Source organism: Anabrus simplex, chromosome 9 (genome assembly GCF_040414725.1).
Source record: "Anabrus simplex isolate iqAnaSimp1 chromosome 9, ASM4041472v1, whole genome shotgun sequence".
In the NCBI taxonomy this organism is placed as follows: domain Eukaryota; kingdom Metazoa; phylum Arthropoda; class Insecta; order Orthoptera; family Tettigoniidae; genus Anabrus; species Anabrus simplex.
Genome location: NC_090273.1, coordinates 85,977,324 through 85,999,703, shown reverse-complemented (window position 1 = coordinate 85,999,703; position 22,380 = coordinate 85,977,324). Strand labels below are relative to the sequence as shown.

At 40.0% G+C, this 22,380-nt stretch overlaps 1 protein-coding gene across 1 annotated transcript in view; it reads left to right on the top strand.

The window, feature by feature from the left end:
* The first annotated feature begins 19,701 nt into the window (after positions 1 to 19,701).
* RnrL (Ribonucleoside diphosphate reductase large subunit) overlaps positions 19,702 to 22,380 on the top strand; it is a 78,512-nt gene continuing 75,833 nt past the window's right edge. The window contains exon 1 of the mRNA XM_067153996.2: positions 19,702 to 19,836. Coding sequence (XP_067010097.1) covers positions 19,794 to 19,836 — 43 coding nt within the window. The 5' untranslated portion in view covers positions 19,702 to 19,793. The remainder of the gene's footprint in view (positions 19,837 to 22,380) is intronic.

Genomic DNA, 22,380 nt, shown 5'->3' with positions numbered 1-22,380 from the left:
AATAATAGTAATAATTTAATGAATGTAATGCTTACTGTTTATGTCAAAAGAATTCGTTCGCAGTGCTTTAAGCGTGAAATTGTAGTTAGTACATTAAAATTGTGAAAACCTCCGTGGCTCAGGTGGCAGCGCGCCGGCCTCTCAAAACTGGGTTCCGTGGTTCAAATCCCGGTCACTCCATGTGAGATTTGTGCTAGACAAAGCGGAAGCGGGACAGGTTTTTCTCCGGGTTCTCCGGTTTTCCCTGTCATCTTTCATTCCAGCATCACTCTTCAGTATCATTTAATTTCATCTGTCAGTCATTAATCATTGCCCCGGAGGAGTGAGACAGGCTTCGGCAGCCGGATCAATTCCTATCCTCGCCGCAAGGTGGGACTTCATTTATTCCATCCCTGACCCGGTCATTGACTGGAAAACATATTGTAGGTTTTCACATTTAAAATGTAATTCAGTAAATTAATTGTTTAAAAATGTAAGCCGTTAAAAAACTGTTTGGGATTCTAACTCGCATACGTTAATGTATTAATTATTCTAAATTAATTCGAGGTTCAATCCGTGAGCTGTGCTGTATTATAGTGGTGGAGTACCACTTTGAATCGCGCGCAATGACGTCACTTCCGCTTTAGTCTGCTCAAAACGTGGTCCGGAGAATAGCACACTGTTAACTTTTTCCCCCTGATTTTTCATGTTTCTTTATTTTATCACTCTCTTCAGATCACGAAATTCTGCATCAACCCACGCACTGTTTGCCCCTTCACTGGCACTTCCGAAAATTAGGCACGGGAAACAAAAAAAGTACATTTTGAAATTTGTACTCACACAACCGTTCGTGTTTACTATATACATCTGGATTGAAAATTCTTGTGTACTCTCTGCCACGGCTCTTACCAGTCTGGAAGATTTTCAATTCTGGGGGAGGTCTTCCTCAAGCTTTAATATCACACCTTTCATTTAGGGTTAAACTGTTAAGTTTGATAGTTTTTAAAACTGCACTGAGTTAACAATACTCATGTTGTAGTTAGAACTTCTACTATCGTGATCGGTGGACAAGAAGTAAGACACACTGGTCTGCAATGCATGCAGACCGCTAGAGCGGGCTTGGCGGGCGCCTTATAATGCACATGGAGCGGGAAGGTGATTCAAAGCCTTATGGCCTGATAACAGAGCCATGTCGTGGCAGTCCCAAGAGAGAGAAGTGGAATCATACGACACTATTATGTGAAGAGAAGCATTCAATTATTGCGCTCTTCCGGAGTATCAAGTGTTAAAGGAACTCGCAGAACGGATTGGAAATATTTCCCAATTGAATATTGTACCAGTAAGGCATAGGCCCTGGCACATAAGTGTCGTAAAATCTTTATTCGTGCGAGAACGCCTAAGTTACGATGTATGAACAGCTGTGCAAGAAAATGTTCTCGTCTATACTGTACTGCGTGAGGAAGACAGCATGAGTGGGGCAAGGTCGAGTGACGTCAGCACCGCATGCATATCACCTCCCCGCCGAAACATCTCGAAACAATTTTTAAACTTCTCAACGACTTGACCAATAAATATGAGACTAACACCAAATCGTAGCTTACATTTTAAAAGTATAACGTCGCAAATTTGAGAATAATCCGCTTAGTGGTTTCAATGATATAAAGAGATAAAGTTTGGGAAGTATCACCACCGCTCTGTCGCCCGGCTCAGAGGGCTGCTGCCAGCCGTATATAAATAGGTCGACGACCCGATGGTATATTCAGTGTATCTTAAAATCTACGACTCATGACTAGACGTCACTATGCTCCGTCGCGCTTCGCGAGAGACATGGAAGTTACACTCTACACTTCGAAATTGTGCGAGGTCGTCGCAGGTGAAGTTTCAACCGCGTCGTGTCGTGTGAAATGTTATAAAATTTTCTCAGACTGAACCGTCATTGTATAAGATTTACGAGTGTCTTAACCAAGTGAAGTTACGATAGAGACTGTGCATTGAAGTATAATTGAAAATCCAAGTGTTTAATTTACCAGTTGACGGTATTGTGGACTATGCCAGTCTTTCATAATTTTGCACTTTGTCATTGACACTGACAGTATACTAGGACATTGTGCGTGATAAAATGAAATTCCAATTTATGGCAACTGAATCAATTCAGAGACGAATTTCTCGTATACTATTACGACTGTGCACTGTGTGAAATACCATTCCACTAAATATTCAGTAATTGACAGGACTAAGTGTGACTATTTTTCACGCATTTTCACGAAATTTCGATTATTACCATGAGAAACTAACTGAATGTTAAGGACATTTTATGGCCATATTAGTTCATATGAACTCATGTGATGCAAATTAAGTCATAAAAACCCCTTAATCTATGAACATTAATATTCTAGAGACTGTTCTATGAGCGATATTAATTGCATTTTCTCGAGTGTTCCATGGACTGTGATGATTACTCTACGAGTTAATTAAGACATAATCAGTGACTGTTATGAACTGTGACAGTCTTCAATTCATGTTTTATAAACTGCGAGTGAAAGACTGTGCTTTTCATTTTGAATACGACTGTAGGTCATTACTGCATTGACTTGACTTATGGATCACACTGTAGGATAGACTGTGATATTCTGAGTCACGTATTTAACATCGTAAAACAAAAGTGAGAATACAAACTGTGCATTAAGACTTATGTCAGTGTATAATATAATTCTTTCACGATGATTGAGAATTCTACAGCCCATTATATTGTGCCAATTGAACTTTCCATGTTTCAACACTTCTCTTTAAAAGAACATCGGAAATCTTGGTGAAGTGTCGTGATATTACACTGCGTAGAACGTTATCTCCAGCGTGGGATTAATAGTGATTTCTTTCAGCGTGGATTCGACGAGGCATTGATCATGATTTCGACGAGGGATGATGATGTGGTGTCTTCATTGGATGAAACTCGTCAAGCTACTGGTGTCGAGTTCGAGTCTTGGCTGCATGCTGCAGAAAGTTCCAGTCACCAAGCCGCAGGACAGTACTTCATCAATCCTTATAAGAAGATCACAGGTGAAATAAGTTTTGTTCATATATTTTTTGAGTGAGTAATTCCACTTAGACCCTAACTAACTTTTAACATAACACTCAATGATTCATAGTGCTACATTTGCCAAAAGAAGAGCGCTTCGTGTGGATTCTAATCCTGTTGTTATTCAAGACGAATTCAGGTCTTATTTTGAACTATAGATTTTTCTTTAAAACTTGTGTCATTTCACTTAGGTGAACATTAGGGCTTGTCATAAAACAAGTGGGAGTCTAACCTAGTCAGCTGTCGGAAGCAGACGTGCTGAGTTGAGTGTGCCGGTAGAGCGGGAGTGGAGTGTGAGCGGCGAGTGGAAAAAGAAAGACGGGAGGGACGAGGAAGTTGATTGGTGTGGTTCAATATCGGGTAGTTATTGGATGATGGCAGGGGAGATGGAACAAGGAAACAGCCAGGAGTGAAGGAGGTAAAGTGGAAACAAGAATGATGGGTGAGATGATTCTGGTGGCAGCGGTGATTATGGTACTGCTAGCTATAGGGGGTGTATGTAAACCCTGGCCCGACTTCCCGTGGCAACATGAGCTGGGAAGACGTGGAGGTCATAAGAAGTGTGGTTAAAGAATTTGTGGAAGGTGTATGCCCGTTTGAGCAGATTAAAAATATGATGAAGGAACAAGTGAAAGAATTTGAAAATATGAGGCGTTGGATACAGGGAAAAACAGATGAAAAATGACCAAAGCGGAAACCAACGAGAGAGAATTTATAACACTCAAGGTGAAAATAATGGAGATGAAGAAAGAGATGGTGAAGCTGAAGGCAAAAATAGAACACGGTATTCAAGAACGCAGGAAGAAATGCTCATTTATATATGGAGTGCCGGAAGAAAAAGAGAGGATAAGGTGCTGACTATCTACAAATTTGTGGATGTCATCCAAAAAATTATGAAAAATTAACTTTAGTGAAGTTGATATGACGATGTGGAAAGGAAAGGTAAAGTACAGAGAAATATGCCGATAAAAGTGAAGTTGTTTTCCACCCTGATGGCGGAAATAATGATAAAATGTGCGGATAATATACGGAGGACAAAAATTTGTATTAAAAGATACATTACAAGAGAAGGGATTAAGAATATAAACACTCTGAAAAACATTTGGTCAAGGCTAGATTGCAAGGGTTAACTATTAGTGGTATCTTATGGATAATGGACCATATTTTGGACAGTAACGGAATTACGAGAAATGGAGGGGAATATGAAGAACGAAGTGGTAATGGGGAAGAGAGTGGAAGAACGGCTAATTGGAGACACTGAAGTTGGTGAAGACGGGCAGGGGGATAAAGAAAAAACCAAGGAAAACCGGGCATTGGAACAGAGTTTGCAGCAAGGAGAAAGTAGTAGGGCAGAGGAGGTCGCGCATGCTATCTTCGAACCGATCATAGAAGGTGCCAGGGAAGCAGCAACTGAGAAGAGGAGGGAGAACAGGGCAATAATTAAGGAGCTGAGGACGGAGATCAGTGCGAGAGAAGAAAAGAAGATACTGGGAGTGAATGTGGTGGGGGGGAAAGCACAAGATGTGACAAGTGCACATGAACGAAATGAAAATACGGCTTGGAGGGAGAAAGCAGAAGTACGAGGTGCCTTGGCGAAAGGGAGAAACTTAAGCCTAAAGGAAATGTGGGATAAGACGAGTAAATTGGACGTAGGCGTAGTGACGAGAAGTAAATAAAAACAAGCAGCAGCAGTAAGTATATTGTTTAAGCACATGAGAATAGTGGAGGGTGTGTGTTATTTGTAACTGAGATAAGAGCGATTAAGTAGTTAAATTAGTAGGCGGTGAAGTGTGTATATTAATTACTGCCATTAGATGGTATTGGAAGGCTGTATTTAAGATGAGGCGGGTATTTGGTTAGTAAATAAGGAAGAGAGTGATTGTAAAAATGGGTAGGTGATAAGGGTAAAAGCTAATTGCAAAATATGATAGCATAATTTAATATAGTGAGATGGTAAAATGTCTTGGTGTAATTTAATATGGTGAAAGGCTTGTGTGGCTATAGTTGAGATATTTTGTTTGGTGAATACAAGCGGGTGCAGAATGAGTGTGATTCAGAGTTGTGATGGCAGGTGTGGTGGCTTAGTAAATAATCACGAGGTTTAGTGATTAAGTTAATGTGTGGAATTGGTTAGTATAAGGTAGTTGAGTGGATGTAAAATATAAGTGATGAGTCAAGGCTGGCGGATGAATAGGGAGATAGTGAATGTGGAGAGTTGCCTGAAATTTTAAAAGAAATTAAGTGCTGCGAGATGATGGAGTTTAACAGTGGACAATAGTAATTAAACGTAAGGAGAATAATTGCACACTGGCACGACAGTGAATGTAACACGAAAGCTGGGTTTGCAACTTAAGTAGAACAACAGAGAGGTCCGTGTTCAGGAAGAATTGCGCTGAGTTATGAACCAGGCCGGAAGTGATATGCTGTTTGTTTAAATTATAGATGCTGTCTGCTGAATCTTTTGCACTCTACACAGTAATATGTTATTGTTTTAATTTCTTATTATCATACTGCCATACTGCCTTCTGCCATGGCCAACAGACCACCAATAAGGTTTGATCTCGGGCCAGGCGAGAGTGTTTATCGTGCCTCATTGCCATTTTATTATTATTATTATTATTATTATTATTATTATTATTATTATTATTATTATTATTATTATGAATGGTTTTGTTCATGTGTCTACCTATCTGGTGGCATTCTTTTCTATTTCTTTTTGTGGGCTGGTTTAGGTCAGACTTGTTATTTTTTCTCCACATTAATGGATCATATACATATTATGCAGATCTGGAGAAAGAATAACGTTATCTCCCATCGTAAAACAAGTGCACTATTTTCTTTTCTTATAAAATTGATTTAGATGAACTGTAGGAGTTTATAGCAAGTGATTGAAAACATTTATTTGAACTATCATATTATTAATGGAAGTGTGTGTTAATATTATGTTTAAACATCTTAGAAAACTGTAGATTTGCATCACAAGTGATGAACTTAATTTCTACGCAATGTAGAAATATGATTAACTGAAGTTCTATGTATAAAGTGTTATTTTGGAATTTAAATCTATCTAAGAGATCCTAGATGCTACTACTAAACATTTTCATTCCTAACCTGAAGGGGGAGGCGGGCCTCCTAGACGATGACGCCGTCTCTCAGGCCGGGAGATTTGTCACGGTGAAGGAGATGTGCGGAGAAGGTGAGGGGGTCGGCGGCCGTGGCCTATACTACGGACTGTCCCGGTATTCGCCTTAATGCAGGAGAATGGAAAACCACGGAAAACCATTCTCAGGACAGCCGACGAGTGGGGCCAGGCGTGAAGTCCGGCACTGTGCCCCAGACCCGTCTCCCGAATGCAGAGGCTTAGAGCCAGGGTAGAGCCGTGGCCAACTTTCCTCTGCTCGGTTGGCTGGTCAGAGTACAGAGCATATGAGACAACAACCCACTCTGCATCTACCGACAGCCTAGATGAACTGTAGGGTGTTTAAAATCTCGGAAAATTGGTATTCATTTTGGTATACATTTTTAACATCAAGTGGATGTCTCAGAATATAACAGTGCCTATACTTCATTTTTCATTTTGGAGAGATTGATTGAAAATTTAATCTTGATTGATCAACCTCAGGGTGATGTACGTAAAAATATTAATAAATATTGACAATATATATATCGTATGGCTTTACAAGTACACAACAAATATATAAAATGGAAATGTCCAAATTTGACAACCAGTCCAGAGCACTCGGAGTCATTTGAAGTAGAAGCCTCAGATCACCGTTAAATGCTCGAAGTGGGCACTCTTTAACGATGTGTTCCATTGTCTGCTCCTCCGCTCCACAGTCGCAGTCAGCAGACGAATGGAAACCCCATTTCTTCAACATGTAGCCACACTTCCCTTGACCCGTCCTAATTCGGTTCAGCTTCGACCATGTTTGACGCGGCAGTTGGAATCCTTCAACCTTCTTTGTTGGATCTTGAACCAAGTGAGCGTTGTTGGGTGGATGTTCATGCCAACGCTGTCACCACTCAGAGGTCATGTCGAAAGAACTGATACTTTTAAAATCAGTCCAGGGTGGTTTGCGTGATTTCAGACGAGTTGTTGGTGGGTGTTGTAGGGCATCGTACAAGGGAGAGTTCTTATGAGAAGAGATCTTCTTGAGCAAGTTTACCCTAGCTGCTTTCCTCCTTAGATCTGGCGGGGCAATATTAGCTAAGACAGGTAACCACTGAATGGGAGTAGATCTGACAGTACCAGTCATCACCCTCATGGCTTCATTAAGCTGGACATCAATCTTTGTTGTGTGAATGCTGTTTTGCCTTACAGGAGCACAGTATTCACCAGCAGAATACACAAGAGCGAGTGCAGCAGTGCGTAGGGTATTGGCGTCCGCACCCCAGCTACTTCCGGCGATCTTGCGGAGTAGATTCACTCTCGAGCCAAGTTTCTTAGATAACGTGATGCACTGTTGTTTGAATATCAAGGAAAGATCCAGAGTGATTCCTAGATATTTGGGATTGTAGTTATGCGGTACTTCGGTTCCGTCGAAAGTAACATGTAGCTTCCTATGGGCTTCCTTATTATTTAGATGGAATGCAGTAACCTCAGTTTTATTTGGGTTAAGTTGAAGTCTCCATTTATGGAACTAGTCATTCAATTTCGTCATATCACTTGTCAGTACATTCTCACAGTGCATAAGACCTTTACACTGGAAGACTAACGCTAGGTCATCTGCATACTGGATTTTCAATGAGTCAGTGTCTGGCATATCGTGAATATACAAATGAGAATTCTTATGAGAAGAGATCTTCTTGACCAAGTTTACCCTAGCTGCTTTCCTCCTTAGATCTGGCGGGGCAATATTAGCTAAGACAGGTAACCACTGAATGGGAGTAGATCTGACATTACCAGTGATCACCCTCATGGCTTCATTAAGCTGGGGGCCAGAACTGTTCCCTGAGGTAGGCCATTGTTAAGAGTCCTCCATCTGCTAAATTGTCCGTTCAGAAACACCTTAAAGCGTCTGTCAGAGAGCATGTTGTTCACTAGAAACGCCAGCTTTTGACATGGGATGATTTCAATAAACTTCGACATCAGGCCATCCCTCCACACAGTGTCATAAGCTGCTGTAAGGTCCACAAAAACTGCAGCTGATCGGAGACCTCGTTGAAATCCAGCTTCAATTAGAGTTGTCAATGTTAAAACCTAGTTGCAGCAGCTCCGATGTTTCCTAAAGCCACCTTGTTCAACAGGGATGGTTTGATCAATGGCCTCTTGAATGCGATTTAGAATAAGCCTTTCTAGTAGCTTATAGGTCACGCTGAGTAGCGATACTGGCCGGTAGTGAGAAGCATTGGTTCCGTCTTTGCCTGGTTTCAGGATGACAATTATTTTAACCTGCTTGAAAAGCTTTGGTAATCTTCCAGTTCGTAGAATTTCATTGAAGAATTCAATGAGCCACAATTTTGTTTTAGGCCCTATGGCTTTAAGAAACTCTGGATATACGCCATCAAAGCCAACAGCTTTATTTACCTTTAGCATATTCAAGGCTATATCAAGTTTCTCAATGCTGAAGTCACCTGAGTAGTCAGGATGTGGTTTAGATTGGATCTCTTTATGTACAATTCATTTCTCACGATTCGTGTATGTGCCTTGTCAATTTTAGTTTTCGAATTCTTCATTAGTCTGGATGCAACAGCATTGGCATTCACACGTGGGACTGTGCTTGACAGCCTTGGATCTGTACCAAGTTTTCTTATAAGGTTCCAGGCTTTGCGACTAGAATGTGTAAAGTTAAGTTCTGCCACTGTTTTATGCCATTTTTCTCTTCTGTTCTTATTGAGAGCTCTCAAAAGGTTATCAGCTGTTGTATCATCGTGAGATTCTTGATATTTAACATACAAATCATTGCATTCTTGAGACCATCCGGGGATGTATTTCTTCCGAAACCCACGTGGAATATAGTTTTTGGCATTAACTTTAATAGCACGCACAAATCGTTCATAATTGGATGGAATTGGGGGAATCCACTGAACGGTGTTATCAAGACATTTCTGAAACAGTTCCCAGTTCGCAAGTTGAAAATTCCATCGAGGTTGTGGGATGGAGGTTACTAGTGGAATTTCTGTACCATAATAAACAATGACTGGCCTATGTTGGCTGTGTGGGAAAGACTTGATGACTTTTCGTTGTGTCATATCGTTATTTCCAGATTTAGATACGATGCAAAGATCAGGGGAATAATCCTTTAACCACCTACCAGATCGGAATGTTCCTGGATCTTTAGGATTGTACACAAGCTGAAGATTGTACAGATCCACCCATTTATTTAGAACTGCCCAACTGTCGTCTTCATTCAGATATCCCCATACATAACTATGGCTGTTGAAATCACCGACATACACTACTGGGTGACTGAAGGATCTTAGAGGAGGATTTGGCCAGCTGACTTGTGGAGGTTTATAAATATTTACTACAGTGATGCCGGCAATCTCTACAGCCAAAACAAAGACATCTGCTGTTCTGTCTTGATAAGTTACTTTGTAGTCGGTGAGATGGGACCTGACATATGTAGCAATACCGCATTGTTCATCATTTATGGCTCCAGCCAGATCATAACCATATATCCTTCCTCTTCTGTAAAGTTCTGTGTCATCCTTGGTGTGAGTCTCCTGTATTGCTATTATATCTACAGTATTCTGCAGCATCAGGCGTGAGAGATATTGACTCTTAGCAGTTGAAATCGATTCGATGTTCAAGTGGCATATCCGTAAGTTGATACCAATGGAAATTGATGAGTGTTCCGTGCTTGGTTGGTCCTGAAAAGGACTATGCGTAGATAAGTTCTCTTGCATACTTGTTGTTGTGTAGCAGCACTTTTGTGAAAGAATCAACCGGTCAAACCGTTGCCCAGGGAACGCCCGATTGCATTAACAACAATCTTCGGGGAGGCTCCTTCCTTGTTCCCCATTGACAAAAATAGTTACCATCTATTATTCGCCCTGCGAAAAGATCCTTCTCTGTACCTGTTCCAATAAGTAACCGCACACTACCTGAGATCCTTCCCATGCTCTGGTCCCATGATCTTATCCTGTTACAATATGTAATGTTGCTTCGTGTAAATTACGTGTGAAGTACCGGGGGTGGAGGGGTGGCTACAGTCCTGCAAACCACCCACTAAATCTGCCACTGGCTTTAACACGTGCGTAGAGTGAGACACAAAGATTTATGCTATTTATTTAAAAATGTTTCACTGTAAGTAGGGTAATATGAATGTTTAGAGGTTTTTGTTTTTTTTTTGCTAGGGGCTTTACGTCGCACCGACACAGATAGGTCTTATGGCGACGATGGGATAGGAAAGGCCTAGGAGTTGGAAGGAAGCGGCCGTGGCCTTAATTAAGGTACAGCCCCAGCATTTGCCTGGTGTGAAAATGGGAAACCACGTAAAACCATCTTCAGGGCTGCCGATACTGGGATTCGAACCTACTCTCTCCCGGATGCAAGCTCACAGCCGCGCGCCTCTACGCGCACGGCCAACTCGCCCGGTGTTTAGAGGTTTGATTCTTTTAAAATCTTCTAGCGATTGATAACATAATAAGATTTTAAAATGTTTATTGAAATTGATAACTTAAATTTACTTAGAGCTTGTCAATCAAGCATTTTCTATTTAGTTACAAACACTCCATAACTTGGATACTTAATTGTTTGCTATTCTGTATATATTATAAATTAAATTCATTTATTTGTGGATAATATTTGTAGAGTAATGAAAATATTTAAATAATGCATAAAATGTATAAAGTAACAAATATGTTTGCTTTCAAATGGATTTTAGAGAAAGAAATGTTATAAATTATTTTAGAGCAGTATATTTTACAATTAAATGGGTTAAGTGGACAGTAAATTCAAAGCAGTTTGGTGAGCGGCGCACGCTATATCATGTGCGTACAGTGTGACCTTTAGCCGGTCTTGTCGCATCTTCTCCGGTGTATCTCTTTTCATTCCTCACATTTATGGGCGATACGCTTCTTCTTCTTCTGAAAACCACGGACTGTCTTCTGGATCTTTGTCACAGCCTGTCTGTTTTGTAAGTTTGTCCTCCCCAGTTCTTTTATGCGCTTCTGACTTTCCCTCAGACCTGTGTTACAAACTTTCTTATTTTTCCAGAAAGTGAATAGGCTATTGGTTAGTCTGTTGGGAGATAATCTTGCACATAATCATAGAAATTTACCCTCGTTTTCTTGGTACGGTCAGAGAGCCTCCCTATCAGGAAATAGAGTTCTGAATTTTGAGGTCTCCGATATTCTTCTTCTTGCATTAATGATCCTCGGAGCTTTCCAAGTACTCTCACTTTCTGATATCCTGCGTACCAATCAAGCATTTTCTCTTTAGTTGTAGATAGTCCGTATCTCCTAAGGTCTCCGGGCAGAAGCCTGTTGTGCTTCAGCTTCAAATTACGTGACTAGCATAGCTTTCTGCACGTACTTTGTGTCATTCGACAGATCATTTCCAAATTATTGACTCTCGCGGAGAGTTGTTCATATTATTTACATTTTTAATTTTGCGATGTTAAGCATTTTTTCAGTAAGTACTATTAAAGTATAATAGTTTTCTTAACATTTTCGGGTGTGTTTGTGATGTTAGAATAAATAACTCATGAAATCACAATCAAGCATTAGCGACCAGAATTGTCGAACGTGTTAACGCGCAACAGCTATGAAGTGAAGCTCTGCATTCGGATAACAGGTTTGTTCCAACACCAGCTGACTGCAGTGCTACTGCAACAAACCAAATAATAGAAAAATTTTCTAAATATACCCAAGATATTTTTAAGTGAATAATATTAGCATTAAGTATGTTTAATGAAGAGTATCTTATTGAAGAACTGTACGTATTCACTTTCTTCACCTTGAGTCAAATAATTTGGCCACCCTCTGTATTTAGTAAAGATGAAACATGATTTACACGAACTGATAACAAATGTGTAAAATACTAAACACAAAATGTATTATAAATATTGACTTATAACCATTGAAGTATATAAGAAGGCTATTTCACATTAATTTGGAGTGTTAGGAACATGGTCTGTCCTTTGTACACTTTCTGTTGCACCTTCTTCCCATATTGACCTTCCATTATGTTCGTCCTATTGTGTGTTCCTTCTTGTTCCTATGATCTCTGTACATGTCTTGATTTGACACTTGTTTGACCCTTTTAAATATTTATAAAACAAGACAATATACTTCGTTTCGGTTTTGTATCATTGTACGATGTTAATAAGATGCCTAATCGAAATATTTTAGAATGAATAACTTGATGCGGAGTTAATATATAATTGTATGAATGGTGCAAATTGCATTGAGAACAGTAAAAGTAAGCAATCCGTGTATTTTACCAAAATTAGAATTTCCATTTATGTTTTCAGTAAATGTTAACTATATTCGTAGAGAAATATTTAAATTTGACACAGCTTTTATACGTTAAAGTCAATTGTTTATTTATCAAATACTTGCTTTTATTCTAATTTCAAATCATATCAATGAAATCAATCACTACTGATCTGCATTAAGGCCAGTTGCCCATGTGGCAGATTCCCAATCTGTTGTTTTCCTTGCCACTTTCTTAAATTGGATATTGATTGATTGATCATCTCCCTTGGAAATTTATCCCAACCCGTAACTCTCCTTTCTATAAACGAATATATGCTCTAATTTGTCCTCTTGAATTCCAGCTTTTTCATCGTATTGTGATCTTTCCCAGGTACCTACTTTTAAAGACGCCACTCAATCTTATTCATTTACTGATGTCATTTCGCGCCATCTCTCCAGTGACAGCTCGGAACATACCAAGTTTTCCCCGCCCAAACTTTGCAACATTTTTGTAACGCTACTCTTTTGTCGGAAATCACCCAGAAAAAATCGAGCTGTTTTTCTTAGACGTTCTCCATTTCTTGAATCAAGCAGTCCTCGTGAGGGTCCAATACACTGAAACGATACTCTATTGTCGCGACCACGAAATTAGGCGGGTCAGAGAAATTACGCTGTTGCCAAGGTTATGTAGCAACTGGCGAAGGAATGTCTAACTGAACACATCATTTCGGAGCGCGAGGCAAGTTGTTCTCTCTCAAGCTTCTGATGTTACTTCATACAATGTTCCGAGACAAATTATACTACAAGCTTCAGAAAAGACTGCTGATTCCAGTGGTATAACTATTTTCCATATAAACCACTTTAAATAATTATGAAAAATAAAATCTTGAACGAGTAAGTTTAAATCCGTAGAATCATGTATTGAAAATTTCAGTAAGCAGCCAAGTTTTTCTTTCTTCAGCCAATAAAACTTTGTCTGCGGGAAAAATGTAAAAAAATCGTTTGACTTATATTTTTTATCTGAAACATATTTCCGTGAATCTTGTAATGTTTCTGGAAAATGGCCCGGAAAGCGATCATGTAAATGTCGCTAGGTGAGGCAGTTCGGGGCGCGCGCACTAGCACAGGCTGCAGGACCCCGTAAATTCTTTCGGATTACATATTAATCCGTATCAGTTTTATTACATTATAAATATTTGAATACTGTATATTGTACCGAGTAATATAGGAAAAGATCTACTTTAAGAATAGGTTTACATTAATTTACAATAAAGTAAGAATCGGTTTCTGGCTTCAAGGCAGTCTTAGTCACTGTCATCACTCATCTCACTATCTGTCGAGTCGTCTTTTACACTGATGATGAATGGCTTCTTTCTTTCGTCCCTTACTATTTCCTTGGCCCAATCATCTGTTTGAACATCTTCCGCGCGATTGAAGCACTTCTCCCAATCTGAAGCAGTCGCACGATCGATGGCTTCTGAAGTGAGTTTTTCTACGCCCTTTATTTTGAATGTCTTGTTCCTCTCTGCCACCTCTCTCTTGACTTGAGCCCAAATCAATTCACATTCACTATCCATCTTTAACTGCCTTTACGATGCGAGCTCAACAGCTGCTTGACAGGTAATGACTCAGGTAAGGTGGCCTGGAGCGGATGAGCTTCAGTTTGACAGCACTGCACGATCAGCGTTGCCAATCCGTGGCCAGGGGTAAGCGACTCTCGACCATCTGTCGCTTCCCCGTTCCCATATCTGACGAGAGCGCAATTTTTCCTCACCCGCCTAATTTGGTGGCCGCGACAATAGTTGGGGTCTTACCAGAGACTTAAATGTCCTCTCCTTCACGTCTTTATACAAACCCCTGAATACCCTCATAACCATGTGCAGATCAATTAAGATCTTTCCTTATATCAACTCCTAGATACTTACAATAACTCCCAAAAGGAACTTTCACCCATAAACGCAGTAATTAAAACTGAGAGAACTTTTCCCATTTGCAGGCTCGTTGGAATTAATTGAAATAAATGAATGAATGAATGAATGAATGAAATTCACAAACTGACTCTTAACCCCATTTATCATCATAACATTGCCTACTGTCCATCTCACAACATGATCGAGGTCATTTTGCAGTTGCTCACACTCTTGTAACTCATTTATCACTCTGTACAAAATTACATCATCTGCAAAAATTCTTATCCCTTATTCTACTTCTTTATTCATTCCATTTATCTATATGATATACAATAAGTTTTCCTGACTGACTGACTGATTCATCATCGCCGAGCCGAAACCACTGGACATAAAGAAATGAAATTTTTAGGATACATTTATATTACAATGTATGTGCTCGCTAAGAGAGGATTTTTGGATATTCCGTCGCTAAGGGGGTGAAAAGAGGGGTGAAGTTTTAAAATGGTTGTATCTATATCTCAAAACTTTTAAAAGTTTACAGATGTAAAAATTGATATTTAGAATCTCCTTTAAAAAATAAAGAAACCCATATTTATTGTTTTCGGAAAATCCAATAGGAGGAGTGAAAAAGGGTGAAAACGGGGTTAAATGCCTTTGATGGGTATACTTATAATTTAGAAACTGAAAATATTACAGACCTGAAGTTTGGTATTTGGAACCTCCTTTAAAAATAAAGAAACACGTATTTTTTTGTTTTTGGTAATTCCAATTAATGCGGGGGTGAAAAGGGAAGTGAATTTTTAAAATTGAGTGTATCTATAACTCAAAACCTTAAACGTTTACAGATGTAAAAGTTGGTATTTAGAATCTCCTTTAAAAATAAAGTAACATGTATTTGTTGTTTTCGAAAAATCCCAATGGGAGGGGTGAGAAAGGGTGAAAAATCGTCGAATGCCTTTTCTGAGGATACTTATATCTCGGAAACTGAAGATATTGCAGACCTGAAAATTGGTATTTGGGATCTCCTTTACAAATAACGCAACACGTATTCCTTTCTTTTTGGAAAATCCAATTAATGGCGGTTAAACAGGAGTGACAAATTGGAGTGATTTTTTAGAAAAAACTATATTTACAGTATATCTCAGAAACGTAAAATGTTACAGACGTAAAAATTAGTACTTGGACTCTCCTGTAAAAGTAAAGAAACATAGGTGTTTTTTTCTGAGTCTCCATTTAATGGTTACTAAAAACGGGGTTAAATTTTAAAATGAGAATTTCTACAGCGTATCTCAAAAACTTAACATGTTACGGAAGTGAAAATGGTTTTTTATCTCTATTAAAAATAAGGAAACATGTTTTTTTGTTTCCAGTAAAACACTTGGGAAGGGGGGGTTTGTAAAAGTGCCTGAAACTGGGGTTGATTTCTTTTAATTAGGATACTGATATTTCAAAAACTGAAGATGTCACAGACGTGAAATTTGGTATATGGAATCTGCTTTACAAATAAAGAAACACGTATTTTTGTTTTCGGAAATCCACTTAAAGGGGGGATTGAAAAATTAGTTGATTTATTTGTATGAATATACAACTATCTCAAAAACGAAAGATGTTGCAGACGTAAATTTGGTATTTGTAATCTGCTTTAAAAATAGAGAATCACGTATTCTCGAAAACTCCAATGAATGGGGGGGGATTAAAGAATCGAAAAATTAATTGAACTAATTGTGTGAGGATACTTACATCTAATAAACTCTAAAGTTGTTACAGACATGAAAATTGGTATTTGGATCTCCTTTAAAAACAAAGGAAAAGGCATTTTGGGGGGAAAATCATGTTGGCGGGCGGGGGTGAAGAAAAGTTGAATTCCTTTTATGACGGATTTTTTTTCTTCGCAAAATCCCAATGCTTATAGTCATGATAATTGGTATTTGGAAGATCCTTTACTCTTAAACAATTAAGTTTTATTGCGGGAAAATATACTTAAGAGGGGGAGGGGGAGGAGTGGGGAAGGAGGTGAAAAAAGTGAATTCTTTTTATGGGGATACTTATTACGCAAAACTGAAGGTAAAAGACGTGAACATTGTATTTGGGATCTCCTTTAAATATTAAGAAACACGCCTTCTTTTGGGGGCGGGGAAGGGGGTAAATCTACTTAACGGCCGTGGGGTGAAAAGTTAGGAGTTGTGACCAATTGGTTTTACTGTTTATAATGTACTTATTCTGAGCATAAACCGAACATCTTTAATCTCTTCTGGGATCGTTTTCAAGACCCATCTTTTCCTTCGGAGAACTTAAAGTTAGACTCCAGGAGATTTTCCTGGCATATAAATAAAAGTTTTAACATATTTGAAATAAACAATAGGTTGTTATTGGCCGTGCAATTGTTCACCTCTATAATAAGGTCATTAATGCACAGAAGAATATCATTCGTATCGCCAGAAATCCCGTGCACTTGCCTACGTGCGAAAATGGTGCTCGTCACATTGTAACCAAAGAGAATGGCAGCAGATGTAATTTACCGCCAAGTAGCGGTCTTGCATCTTGCTGCGAGGTCCATAATAATAATATTAATAATAATAATAATAATAATAATAATAATAATAATAATAATAATAATAATAATAATAATGTTCTGGACCGTCGTCCAAATGTGTGGACCGCGCTGGAACCGGGTCCTGGCCGGGTAATGACTACGAATGCAGTCCGGACGCGGGTTCAGTACCGCCAAAGCACCCAAGACGACACCAGGCCTGATCTCATCAAGGATTTAATCCATATTAAAATGCTTATAGGAAAAGATGGCAAAGATTTAGTGTCCCAACTGACCGGGAGGAATACCTGGAACTAGCACGGGAAGTACGAAATCGATTGCTGGAAAGGAAGATTGAAAAATGGGAGGAAATTTGCCGTAATCTCTCAGAAAACGAGTCAGATCACGAATTTTGTTGGATTCTCTCAGAAAAACGAGTCAGATTGCGAATTTCAGCGGATTATACATTAAAATTTAAGCATTCAGTTGTAAATTTCAGTATAATACCGTAGCGAAGCACGGGTATCTTCCTAGTGTGCTGGAGTCATCAGTCCACATACTGGTTTGATGCAGCCTCCAGGCCACCCTATCCTGTGTTAACCTTTTCATTTCTACGTAACTACTGCATCCTACATCTGCTCTAATCTGCTTGTCATATTCATACCTTGGTCTACCCCTACCGTTCTTACCACCTACACTTCCTTCAAAAGCCACTGAACAAGTCCTGGGTGTCTTAAGATGTGTCCTATCATTCTATCTCTTCTTCTCGTCAAATTTAGCCAAATCGATCTCCTCTCACCAATTCGATTCAGTATCTCCTCATTCGTGATTCGATCTATCCATCTCACCTTCAGCATTCTTCTGTAACACCACATTTCAAAAGCTTCTATTCTCTTTCTTTCTGAGCTAGTTATCGCCCTTGCAACTTCCGAAAGGCTGCTGCCCCCCTTTCGATGAACCATTCCTTAGTCTGGTCTCTCAACAGATACCCATCCGGTATGTTTGCACCTGCGGCTCGGCTATCTGCTTCGTTGGGACACGCAAGCTTCCCCACCGTGCAAGGTCACATGGTTCGCAGCTGAGGATCTTGCTAGTATATATATAAAATAAAACATGAAGGTCCAATAATACTACTTTGAGGAATTCTACTTTTAATCATTACAGGGTCAGATAAAGATTCGCCTACTCTAATTCTCAGAGTTCAATTTGCTAAAAATATAGCGTCAATCGCGATACAGTCCGTTTGACCTCCTGAATCCAAGATATCCGTTATATCTTGCTGTAGTCCTGCAAGTTGAGCTTCAGTGGAATAACATTTCCTGAACCCGAACTGCCTTCTGTCGAACCAGTTATTAATTTCGCAAACATGTTTAATATAGTCAGAAAGAATTCTTTCGATATGCTTACATGCAATGCATGTCAAACTGACTGGTCTGTAATTTTCAGCTTTATTTCTGTCACTCTTTCCTTTATACACACGAGCTGCTATAGCAACTCTCCATTCATTTGGTATAGCTCCTTGACGCAAACATTAATTAAACAAGTACTTCAAATATGGTACTATATCCCAACCCATTGTCTTTAGTTTATCCCACGAAACCTTATCAATTCTAACTGTTCTTTTAGTTTACAACTTTTGTATCTTACTGTAAATATCATTGTTATCATAGGTAAATTTTAATACTTCTTTAGCGTTATTCACCTCCTCTACTTAGATATTATCCTTGGAACAAACAATGTTTACATTGCTTTATGGCACTACCGCCCCGAAGGGCGTTGGCCTACCATGCGACCGCTGTTCAGCCCGAATGCCTGTAGATTACGAGGTGTCGTATGGTCAGAACGACTCATCCTCTTATTCTTGGCTTTCTAGACCAGCCCGCTATCTCGCCGTCAGATAGCTCCTCAATTCTAATCACGTAGCCTGAGTGGACGTCGAACCAGCCCTCAGATTCAGGTAAAAATCCCTGGCCTGGCCGGAATCGAACTCGGTACCTCCGGGTAAAATGTTTACATCCTGCTGACTGAATATTTTTGCCTTTTGAAGATTCTCGCATGTAAACTCCCCTTGTCCATTAATGATTCCTGGCATGTCCTTTTAGGATCCTGTTTCTGCCTTCAAACACCTATACATACCCTTCAATTTTTCACTAACATTTGTATGACCGCCAATTATGCTTGCCATCACTTTATCCTTACCTGACTTTTTTGCTGGATCAATTTCTTAGTAAGTTCCTTCAATTTCTCCTTACTTTTACAGCCATTTATCGTAGTTCAAAACATATTTGTGCTGTTTAAATTTGTTAGTTCACTGTTATTTCGGTGTTTTTTAAACCAATACTACACTCGACTATACATTGTGATTTTGAAATGCAATTATTTTATTTTTGCGTTATCTTGATTTGTCTAGTATATTTTTAATTCTCCTTATTTTCAAGATAGAAGTTAATTTAAATGTCATTAACCAAATTGTTGATTTCGACTGGATTTTTTTCTTATTATATATCGAGGCATTTTGACCTTTCTCTAGCACTCTCCTGTGGTTTTCCCACTTGCTGTTTTCCATCCATGTGATTTGACTCGGTTAGATCATTTTTTATTGTGCCCTTTCTATGTTGATTAACTTCGATGAGTTTTGATGAGATTTCATTCCTACCACCCTATTTATTTAACGTCATTTACAGAAGTGACTGAATGATTATTTTTCTTGGTGTGAGAACTACAATGTTGTTTAGTATAAACGCAGTGTACCAATTCGGATGGTGTCAGGTTTTAAGTCAGGCGTAATACTCTTCGACAAGCCTGTTTTCATTTTCGTATTTTAGCGCGCAATTTTCCCGCTATAGTTCTGCCGCCTTGTATTAACGTCGGTACGTCGGTATCATCTGATTCTAGAATTGCAAAGTGTTGTATTTAACAATCAGTGTTTCTTGCAATGGTTTCCGGATCTTCAGGCAAAATGTACGTCATCAAGAGAGGTGAGTCAATTGAAAAATTAGCAAGAGTTGGCTTTGGTGTGCCGAACTTGAAAGGGAACCTCGATATTTCATAGCCGCGTAAAGATGTAGATATTAAATTCACAGTCTTACAGTTTTTTCTGGGAAAATCTTTACTGCTCCCTTAAAAATGAAATGGTATATTTTTAAAATGTATCAATTAAATATATTAGCCTGTATTTTTTATGCATCGTTTTATATAAATAAATTGATACCATATAATTGCACTGCATACTCCTCGTTATGGCATTGGACTTCTGTTGGAAATCAGGGATTTCACATACGTTGTTACGCAGTGCATTCTGCTTAACTTGGCCGCAGGACGAATAAAGTAATGTAGAATGCGTCTACTGTTGGGCCATATACCTCGTTGTTTAATTTGCCAGTTCTTTGTGTATTGTTCACTTTTGGGGAAAAGGAACATGCCACTGTACCCTGGATATGTTACACTCATTTTCTCAGTATGATTCATCTTTACCAACAAATCGGCATACCTTTGTGATATTAGCGGATTCTTACTCGGTGGCCTATGGGTTGTGAAACAGGAGGTATGATGGACAGTTTCAACAGTAATAGATTTCCTGCGAAATGCATTTTCCACTTGTGGAGTTTCGGACGTTTTAGTGTTAGATAGTGGTGCAGCATTCTGTAAGAATTCTTGATAAGCACGGAATAAAATATTGTTGTACTGTCCCGTATCACCCAGTAAGTAACTGTCTGGCAGAAAGAGTGGTACAAACTTAGAACTTAGACTGCAGCTACCTTCTACCAAATAGGAAGCAGAATTCCTACAACTGAGAAGAAAGAAAAGAGAGGGCCACTATCCAGTAATCGGGAGATAGTGGGTTCGAGCCCCACTCTCGGCAGACCTGAAGATGGTTTTCCGTGGTTTCCCATTTTCACACCAGGCAAATGCTGGGGCTGTATCTTAATTAAGGCCACGGCCGCTTCCTTCCAACTCCTAGGCCTTTTCTATCCCATCGTCGCCATAAGACCTATCTGTGTCAGTGCGACGTAAAGCCACTAGCAACAAAAAAAAAGAGAGGAAATAGATCTGAAGCCATGATCAGCAGGAGTTGGACTGGACCGAACGACTTAAAGAGCCCAATAAACAGACTGGCAATTCAGAGCTTTCATCATAAATTATGCCCTCAAAAAGGTTTCTATGAGCCCTCTATAGACTTGTGTATCCTGTGCGGTAAACAGTGTGAAAGATATCATTTCAGCAATTGTGCAAAAAGAGTAAAGTCACTGATAGACTACAGCAAGGAATAAACTTTGTACATTTGTGCGATGTTCTGTTAATAAATAATAATGGTACAGGATTTAAATCACTGGATTTACAAACATTCCGTGGTAAGCACGGAATAAAATGTTGTACTGCCCCGTATCACCCAGCAAGTAATTGTCTGGCAGAAAGAGTGGTACAAACAGTGAAATGCCTGTTAAAAAAATTCAAGTCAACTACTGGTAATTCAAAATGGGAATTGGCAAATATATTGCTGTCCCTGAGAACTGCACCATCTGCAGTAACTGGTCTCACCTCCCGAGTTTTTTCTTTTGGTGGGGGGAGGGGGGGGCGAAGCCGCTCCCCCGCGTTGCAATCGACTCAATCTACATTGCCTCCGACATGCTATTAATTCTAAGAAGAAAGAGCAGGGAAGAGTGGGTAAGGTACTACAGGAGTACCTGCCTGTTTGTACACTAGATGCATTACCAGGCAAGGTTTGTGTTGGTAAGATGGTGTTAAGGTGTGGTATTGAAGAGTCAGGGGAAAACCACATAGGCAGAAAGAGAAAGAGCCTACATGTAAAACCTGACAAATTTTGATAGCACATGTAAGGATATGGGTTCTGGATAGGTCCAGGAGTTTGTGTTAGTTGAGAAGAGGTATCACGCACCAGCCATGAACCGTAGTCTCGCCATTCCAGTCGTCAGGGGATCAGTCTGTCTGGGCACTGCCGTGACTAGCGCGGGCCTTGCCAGTTGCGGAGCCATGCGTCAAGTACCACGAGGGTCTGCTGCACAGCAGCACCTCCTTGGGGTCCCTCGTACCCAGTCTCTCCGATCCCGGAGAATGAGGCCAAGCCCACCTGGGCGGGGGCCTCCTTGATGGGGGTGGGTCATGACGCCGGGCCTCCTTCCTCTATGCCCGCGCGATGGCCCGGAACACAGGGCAACTGCGATGAGAGGCTGGGTGGGCCCCCCCGCGAAGTTGGTGTATACCGGTGCTTCTTTACGTGCTGAGCAGGCCGTGTAGTGGTGATCACCCCCACAACGGTTGCACCTCACTAAGATCCCACACCTCTCCTTCCGGTGGCCCCACCTCAGACAGTGGAAACACTGCAAGAGCTGTTGAGGGGAACGTTTCACTTTTCACCTGACTGCCGCTACCCGCTGAGATCCTCTCCTGGTTGGTTCCTCGGTCGACTGCTGTCCTGGGAGCAGTCCTGGGTTGCGGCTGGGTGGCCCACACCTGGTGGGCCTGCGTCATCTTCCTTCTCCTGGTCCGGGGGGCGGCGTCTT